The sequence below is a fragment of the Haematobia irritans genome, chromosome 2, assembly GCF_050003625.1.
Source record: "Haematobia irritans isolate KBUSLIRL chromosome 2, ASM5000362v1, whole genome shotgun sequence".
NCBI classification, from domain to species: domain Eukaryota; kingdom Metazoa; phylum Arthropoda; class Insecta; order Diptera; family Muscidae; genus Haematobia; species Haematobia irritans.
The window spans coordinates 150389707-150399346 of record NC_134398.1 but is presented as its reverse complement, the minus strand read 5'-3'; the positions used below and the strand labels follow the sequence as shown (position 1 = coordinate 150399346).

Below are 9640 nucleotides of genomic sequence, written 5' to 3'. Positions count from 1 at the left end.
AATCTGGCGACCAGGAGAGTTTGTTCTGGTCAAAAGAAATTAGCATTTATTATCTCCGAGACGAATTATTTCATCATTGAGAATTTTGTCATCGAAAGGTCATACATTAGTTGCTGAAAGTCCCACACAATCAATCTAAAGTCATCGAGAAATTTGCATTGATCACCCCCCACTCATCATATAGCTTCGTCGGAGATTTGAGGTTGGAGTCATTTGTGCATTATTGCTAGCCTCCCCCACCATTTCGTCAATCATCACGACCAGTTTCAAAACATAATCATCGTCACCTACCATCTCTTCATGCCCTTCGTCATCGTTATCCATCAAGCAACAACGGAGTAAGAAAAGTGTAAAGCACAGTAAGTCTACAAAGAAAACAACAACAACGTGGGCAGTCGCATTGGTATGTTGTAAGTACACTTTTTGGTTTTATCAAATCTACCAATATACAAACATACACATCATCGTTTACCGTTGGATTGGAATATAAATTTTTCTTTTTCTTTAACATCATTTCACCGAGAGTACAACTTTGCCTCTCTTTCGAAACCTAAACCAATTCTCTTAATCTCTTACCCCGACAATCGTCGTTCACTCATTGTATTGGGTTATTTATCTATTGTGAATGAGTGTTTTTGCTATCAAAGCTAGAGTTGGAAAAACATTTGTTGATCTATTTTGAACAAAAAACAAACTACTTTGATTAAAGTTTAAAAGCCACTGCCACGATGGGAAACGATGATACAACGAACGCAGAATTAACGGCGTTGAAGTCACAGCGCTCAACTATGAAAAGAAATATTACTAATGTCAAAACAAAAATTGAAAAGGACGGTGATGTTGTAGATGAAACGATTCTTGAATGTCGGTTACAGATTCTTGAGTCATATTTCAAGCAGATTTGTCATATCCAATCACAAATCGAACAATTAAGTTCTTCCGATTCGGCCAGATCTGAAATAGAGGAATTATTTATTTCAGCAAAAGCGGCCATTCTAAAGCGATTAAATACAAATCGTCGGTCAAGTAACTTAGACCAAAGCTTGCTTAATATCACCCAGAACCATACAGCTCATCAATCTCGTCTGCCTCAGCTTAAATTACCAAAGTTTGATGGCAAATATTCCGAATTTTCAAGATTTATAAGCACATTTGATAAACTTGTTCATGAAGATTCGTCGGTACCTGTGATTGATAAATTTAATTACCTACTCAATTGCTTAAGTGGACAAGCCTTGGCGGTCATAGAACCATTTCCCGTTACGGAAGGAAACTATGAACGCGCCATTAATCGATTAAAAGAAAGATATGATAATAAATCACTCATTTTCATTGACACCATTAATTCTTTGTTCGCCATAAGTTCGATTTCTAAGCCTAGTGCAACTGGATTGCGATCAATTTTAGACATCGTTGCTGCTATTAGATCCTCTTTATTATCAATAGGTTCCGAACAAGATGTACTGAACGCTATAATCATACATATCGTTTTGTCGAAAATTGATCCCGAGTCGAAAACGGTTTACAATGAAAAACAAAATTTGCAAAAACTGCCATCATGGGATGAATGTTATGCGATTCTTAGCAGGCGATGTCAATTTCTGGAAACGGCACAGCCCCGTTACAGTGATTCAAACCATTCAGAGTACAAGCATAAACCAAAAGACCGACGTCCAGCAACAGCTTACGTGACGTCACATGCATTGTGTGAGTATTGTCAATCTCAAGAGCATTTCATAAGCAATTGTTCGTCGTATTTAGCTCTTCCTATACCTCATCGATTTGATTTCGTTAAAACAGCCTCTCTTTGTATCAATTGTTTACGCAAAGGCCATAGAGTAGCCGCTTGTATGTCAAAATCTCGCTGTCGTGAATGTCGTGTCTGACACCATTCTACATTGCACAATAATTTCTTTCAAGCTACTGCAGCACCCAACACCTCATCGAAATTATCGTCGCATCCTCTTTCATCAACGGCTTCTTCGTTCACACCATCTTCGTCGCAACCATCTACAAGCCAACAGGCTCAACAATCTTCGTCATCGTATAACACTTCATCGGTTAATGTAACTACATCACTCTCTTTACCAACTCGTAGTTTTCGTCATAGCTTATTACTCACAGCTATCGTCTTAATGAAAGATAAATTAGGAAGTTGGCAACCTGTTAGAGCACTTCTAGATTCATGCTCTGAAATAAATCTTATAAACCAGGACACTGTCAATCGTTTAAACCTTCCACTAATGAAGGCTATACAAGAAATCGCAGGGGTGTCAAATAATAGAACCCGTATTAAATATACAACAGAAGCGTTCATAAAATCCCGTGTAACCGAATTTAAGTGGTCTTCATGTTTTCTAGTTATAAATGCTATTTCGTACCAACATCCAGTCGAAAAACTAAATATCGGAAGTTGGCCCATTCCAGAAGGGATTTTGCTAGCAGATCCGCATTTTTATATTCCGCAACGAATTGATATTCTCATCGGGTCGGAAATTTTCTTTGACCTTCTTGTGGAAGGAAAAATAATTTTAGGCAGTGGACTCCCCTCATTAAAAAATACTGTGTTTGGATGGGTAGTGGGCGGCGTAGTCGACTCGAATGCTGTTGAACAAGTATCATCGTGTAATGTGGTTACCAAAATCGACAATCTCGATTCATTGTTGAAACGTTTTTGGGAAATAGAAGAGTTTACGGAGACCAAATCAGCCATGACAGAAGAAGAAGAACAGTGTGAAAGACACTATTTAGAAAATACGATTTTCGATGAAAATGAAAGAATACAAGTTCGATTACCATTTAAACAACCGTCTGACAAATTAGGGTCATCGTATGAAATTGGTCATCGCCGTTTTTGTTATCTAGAAAAACGATTAGAAAAAAATCCAGAACACAAAAAAATGTACAGAGAGTTTATGAACGAATATATAAGCCTTGGTCATATGTCTATAGTAAGCTTTGATGAACTGAGAGACAAGCGCTATGTAATACCACACCACTCAGTTTTTCGATTACAGAGTACATCTACAAAATTAAGAGTTGTCTTTGATGCCTCAGCAAAAACGTCATCAAATTTCTCTTTAAATGAGATTTTAATGGTTGGACCGACGATTCAACAAGAAATTATTATCACAATGCTTGCCTTTCGGTTAAACAAATTTGCTATGTGTGCCGATATTTGTAAAATGTACAGGCAATTTATGGTCAATCAAAGAGATAGGAAATTTCAACTCTTACTTTGGAGAGATGATGATTCAAATGCTCTCAATCTATACCAATTAAATACGGTTACTTACGGGACATCGGCTGCTCCGTTTTTGGCCATAAGAAGTCTGATATTCATTGCTGATACATTTCGAGACTTATTTCCAATTGGTACTGAGGTTCTTCGGCATGATGTTTATGTAGACGATATACTCACAGGGGCGGAGAATATTCCCGATTTATTGAGAAAAAAGGAAGAAATTATAGAAGTTTTGGGAAGGGCATGTCTTTCTTTGTCAAAGTGGAATTCGAATTGCAATCAGATCTCAGCTCAAATGGACGACATATTCTTAAAAACAGACAATGATTACATATCAAAAACACTAGGCTTGATCTGGAAATCTAAATCCGATGTTTTTTCTTTTCAATTCGATCTAGAAAATCCTAAAATAATTACAAAACGATCAATATTGAGCGCTGTCTCAAAGATTTACCATGTTCTAGGCCTTATAAGCCCAATTACAGTCTCTTATAAAATACTCATTCAGGAACTATGGAAACAAAATTTTGATTGGGATTGTCCAGTAAACGAACACATGGCTAATCGCTGGAACCAACTTCGAGAAAGCTTGTCGTATTTGAACCAATTAGAAATTCCTAGATTTGTGCTGACCTCAACAGAGCAAGAGTTCCAGATTCATGGATTTGCGGATGCTTCCCTCGTGGCTTACGGGTGTTGCATTTACGTACGGGCTTTCGAAGATAACCGCTACAAGTCAAATTTGCTTATCAGTAAATCAAAGGTTGCCCCAGTTGTACAACAGTCACTCCCACGGCTTGAGTTATGTGCGGCCTTACTACTCAGTAAAACTTGGGAAAAATACGGCACAAATTCGATAAATATAATTACAAGATATTTTTCTGGTCCGATTCCAAAATAGTCTTGAGTTGGCTTAAAAAACATTCGTCATCGTTCGTTTGCTTTGTTGCGAACCGAGTATCCGAAATTCAAAATATTACTCATAAAATAACATGGAGACATGTGCCGTCGAAGCAGAATCCCGCGGATATAGTATCAAGGGGTTGTCTAGCCAATGAATTAGCTGACACTATTTGGTTTGAAGGTCCTAATTTTTTGAGACAGTGTGAAAATGAATGGCCAAACAATAACGCACAAAATATCGAATTGCCATTAAATGAAATGCGAAAAACAGAACTCAATATAGCGTGTGTCCCACCTTCTGCAATATTGGAAATCATCAATAGACAGTCATCATATCTTCGTATTCTTTACACAATAGTGTACATATATCGTGTCTTTAACAAAGAAAATAGAGGCAAGGTTATTTCGAGTGCCGAACTCGAATAGTAAATGAAATACAACAATCGACATATAGCGAAGAAATCCAACGTATCAAGAAAAATGAAGTACTAAAGCCGTGCTTTCAAAAGCTAACGCCATTTATTGAGGAGAAAAACATTTTTAATAATTCTCGGGAGATTCTTCGGGTAGGGGGACGGCTAGCGAATGCACCCTTGTCGTACGATACGAAATTCCCTGCACTTTTGCCGAAAGATCACCGGTTTTCGCAACTTTTCATTGAATATCTTCATCGCAAACATTATCATGCTGGACCTAAATGTCTCATCGGAATTCTTCGAGAAAGAGTGTGGGTGATAAATGCTCGAGAAATTGCACGGAAGGTAGTCCGAAATTGCGTCCATTGTTTCAAATATAAACCTCGCTTACAACAGCAAATAATGGGCGACTTACCAGCAGATAGATTCATTGCGCATCGGCCTTTTTTGATTTGTGGGGTCGATTTTTGCGGCCCATTTTATACATCGTATCGCATCAGAGGCAAGGCTCCCTACAAAACATATGTTGCACTTTTCGTTTGCTTTGCTTCTAAAGCTCTACATATAGAAGTTGTGTCAGACTTATCGAAAAATGCATTTCTCCTGTGCCTTAAGCGATTTGCAGGCAGACGGGGAATACCGTTGAAAATCTATTGTGATAATGCAACCAATTTTGTTGGAGCGAACAATCAGCTGAAAGAATTTAAAGAGAAATATTTTGATAAAGAAAACACAAATTCATTGATGCAGTACTGCGCCATTACTGGTTTTCAGTTTTCATTCATACCTCCCAGATCACCACACTTTGGTGGTCTCTGGGAGGCAAAGATTCTCCTTGTTAAAAATATATCGCAAGCTCACTTGACATTGGAAGAGTTGCAAACAGTTTTGGTTGAAGTCGAGTCTATTTTAAATTCTCGGCCGATTGCAGCAAAATCAGATGACCCGAATGATGGAGAGGCATTGACTCCAGCTCATATGATTATTGGTTCGTCGTTTCTCTCATTGCCCGAAGAGAGTTTTGAGCATCACTTGAATTGTAACTATTTGAAGAGATATCAAATGGTTGCATTCCTTAAACAACAATTTTGGAGACTTTGGTCTAGAGACTATGTACTCAGCCTGCAAGAGAAATCCAAGTGGTACAAGTCGGAATCGAATTTGAAGATTGGTTCATTGATTATTGTCCATGAAGACAATACCCCTCCACAACGATGGATTCTTGCCAGGGTTATACAACTATTCCCAGGTCGCGATGGAAAGGTACGAGTAGTTGAAGTTAAAACGAAAAATGGAATTCTGAAACGAGCTGTGCACAAGATAGCAGTGTTACCATCCGGTGAATATGATTGAAACTAGCGTTTCAATGGGGGCAGGATGTTTGGTGAAATCAACATGTGAAATTAATATGGCTCTCTGTTTTTATGAATTTTATATCTGATATATTTGTTTTGTAAATTTGTTATTTTAATATTCTTTATGTGTATCATTCACTCTTCCTCAAGTATTCGATAATTATAAGTTTTTCCATCACTAAGAGAGAAGGCTCTCAGTTAAGAATGAAATGTCAAATTTTTTGTACCTTTAAGTTGTTAGAAAGTAGAAATGTAGGACAGTACGTTTTATGCGATTAAAGAGCAATCACCACAAACCCTCATCGAGTTTTCTTTTTTTACCATACAGTTAGTATATGGTCTCTAACAACCATGCAAAAATTGGTCCACATCGGTCCATAATTATATATAGCCCCCATATAAACCGATCCCCCGATTTGGCGTGAGAGGCCTCTAAGAGAAACAAATTTCATCCGATCCGGCTGAAATTTGGTACATGGTGTTAGTATATGGTCTCTAACAACCATGCAAAAATTGGTCCACATCGGTCCATAATTATATAAAGCCCCCATATAAACCGATCCCCAGATTTGACCTCCGGAGCCCCTTGGAAGAGCAAAATTCATCCGATTCGGTTGAAATTTGGTACGTGATGTTAGTATATGGTATCCAAAACCATGCAGGAATTGGTTCATATCAGTCCATAATTATATATAGCACCCATATAAATCGATCCCCAAATTTGACCTCCGGTACCTTTTGGAGAAGCAAAATTCATCCGATCTGGTTGAAATTTTGTACGTCGTGGTAGTATATGATATTAAACAACCATGCCAAAAGTGGTCCATATCAGTCCATAATCATATATAGCCCCATATAAAATGATACCGAGATTTGGTTTTGGAGCCTCTTGGAGGAGTAAATTTCATCCGAGTCAGTTGAAAATTGGTACATTGTGCTAGTATATGGCCGTTAACAACCATGTCTAACTAGGTCCATATCGGTCTATAGTTATATATATAGCCCTCAGATAAATCGATCCCCAATCACACAAGTTCATAATTGTAACTATATATCCCCCATATAAGCGACCCCCATATTTCAATTCTGGCTCCCTACGTACCGTGCAAAAGTCCATATCGATTCGTAATTATTTGTAGACTTACCTACACATACCTTCTTTGTCTAATATATACCACGTATGGACTAACTCACAATTTAGAAAACGATTTAATTCGATTGTGGATGACAGTCTTTCGTAGAAGTTTCTACGCCATCCATGATGGAGGGTAAAAAAGATTCGGCCTGGCCGCATTCTCGGTCACAGTTACTTGTTATACCCTCCACCATAGGATGGGGGTATATTAACTTTGTCATTCCGTTTGTAACACATCGTAATATTGCTCTAAGACCCCATAAAGTATATATATTCTGGGTCGTGGTGAAATTCTGAGTCGATCTAAGCATGTCCGTCCGTCCGTCCGTCTGTCCGTCTGTCCGTCTGTCCGTCTGTCCGGCTGTCCGTCCGTCTGTGGAAATCACGCTAACTTCCGAACGAAACTAGCTATCGACTTGAAACTTGGCACAAGTAGTTGTTATTGATGTAGGTCGGATGGTATTGAAAATAGGCCATATCGGCCCACGTTTACGTATAGCCCCCATATAAACCGATCCCCAAATTTGGCTTGCGGAGCCTTCCGGAGCAGCAAAATTCATCCGATCCGGTTGAAATTTGGTACGTGGTCTAAGTATACGGTCTCTAACAACCACGCAAAAATTGGTCCATATCGGTCCATAATTATATATAGCTCCCATATAAACCGATCCCCAGATTTGACCTCCGGAGCCTCTTGGAGGGGCAAAATTCATCCGATCCGGTTGAAATTTGGTACCTGATGTTATTATACGGTCTCTAACAACCATGCAAAAATTGGTCCATATCGGTCCATAATTATATATAGCTCCCATATAAACCGATCCCCAGGTTTGAACTCTGGAGCCTCTTGGATGAGCAAAATTCATCCGATCCAATTGAAATTTAGTACGTGGTGTTGGTATATGGTCTCTAACAACCATGCAAAAATTGGTCCATATCGGTCCATAATTATATATAGCTCCCATATAAACCGATCCCCAGATTTGACCTCCGGAGCCTCTTGGAGGAGCAAAAGTCATCCGATGCGGTTGAAATTTGGTACATTTCGTTAGTATATGGCCTCTAACAGCCATGTAAAAATTGTAAAATTTTATTACTATAGAAAGTTTTGTCAAAATGTCATTTCTATAGAAAGTTTTGTAAAAAGTTTATTTCTATAGCAATGTTTGTCAACATTTTATTTCCATAGAAAATTTTGTCAAAATTTTATTTCTATAGAAAATTTTGTAAAAAATTTATTTCTGTAGAAAATTTTGTCAACATTTTATTTCTATAGAAAATTTAGTCAACATTTTATTTCTATAGAAACTTTTGTCAAAATTTTATTGCTATAGAAAATTTTGTCAACATTTTACTTCCATAGAAAATTTTGTCAACATTTTATTTCTATAGAAAATTTTGCCAAACTGAATTTTATACGTATTTAATCGGCCTTTTTTTTGTTTAATATATACCCCTTATAGACTATCTTACAATTTAGAAGACAGTGTTAAAAAGTTTTACGATACCTTGCCATCGGCAAGTGTTATCGCAACCCAAGTAATTCGATTGTGGATGACAGCCTTTAGTAGAAGTTCCTACGCAATCCATGGTGGAGGGTACATAAGATTCGGCCTGGCCGAACTTACGGCCGTATATACTTGTTTTTAATTTATCTTATTTATGGGTAGGATTATATAAGATATTCTAATAATGTCCTTGGTTACCAATGGCTACTTCAGATTTCCTAACAGTTTTTTCTCTTTTTTTCATATTGCACTAGGGTCGTTTCCATTTTACCTCTTTCTGGAATTGATTGTGATATTTGAACACATCTTCAATCCAATTTTGTTACATCACAAAAATAAAAAATAAAACACTTATTTGAATTCAAAGCCCATAATAGTGGCCTTTGAAAATTGTATCCCCTTTTAATATTTTAATCAAACCCACACAAATCTATCCACACAAAGCTTAAGGGAAAATTAGGAATGAATTTTTGCCTGATGTCAACGGCATTATAATCCAAAGGATTTGAATTTGACAACAAAATCACACACCTTAATGGAATCAAAATCCAAGAGGCTGTACTTTAACAAATTGCCGATTTGGACCATAAAGTGTAGATCAACTGGTTTACAATCAATTTCACCACAGCATGAATGGAATATGGCAAAAACGCAAATACCCTTGTAAGAGAAAGGGAATGGGATGGGGAAGAGCGAGCTGCACTATTAAATATCAATACAATAAGGACACTATGACAAATGTCGTCTTTCGTTGATGGCCTATAGCACACACACAAAAAGGTCGAAAACTGTAATTTAATTTGTTTACGAAACGTGCCCAACTTAAGATGGTCCACATAAAGGAAATATCCCATCCGATGTTAATACTCACTGGTCAGTCAAGACATATTGGTCCTTAAAACACCATCATAAGGAGGAATGTGAACGAAGTGATGATAAAGGAAGGCAACGGTGGTAGTAGTCTAACACATATGCGTTGGTGTTTTCCCAGCATTATCCTTCGCTCCCTTGAGTTTATTTTTTATGGTAGGGCCAACTACAAACCAGGGATAACACTTTGTGAGTTGAAGCTGGATCAA

The 9640-nt window shown here is 37.6% G+C and overlaps 1 protein-coding gene across 1 annotated transcript; it reads left to right on the top strand.

Annotated features, from left to right (window-relative positions):
- The first annotated feature begins 728 nt into the window (after positions 1-728).
- On the top strand, positions 729-5916 carry LOC142225114 (uncharacterized). The gene is made up of 4 exons (XM_075294887.1): positions 729-1848; positions 1921-4068; positions 4146-4487; positions 4574-5916. The coding sequence occupies exons 1-4, from the start codon at positions 729-731 to the stop codon at positions 5914-5916; spliced, it is 4953 nt and encodes a 1650-aa protein (XP_075151002.1).
- Positions 5917-9640: the final 3724 nt, after the last annotated feature.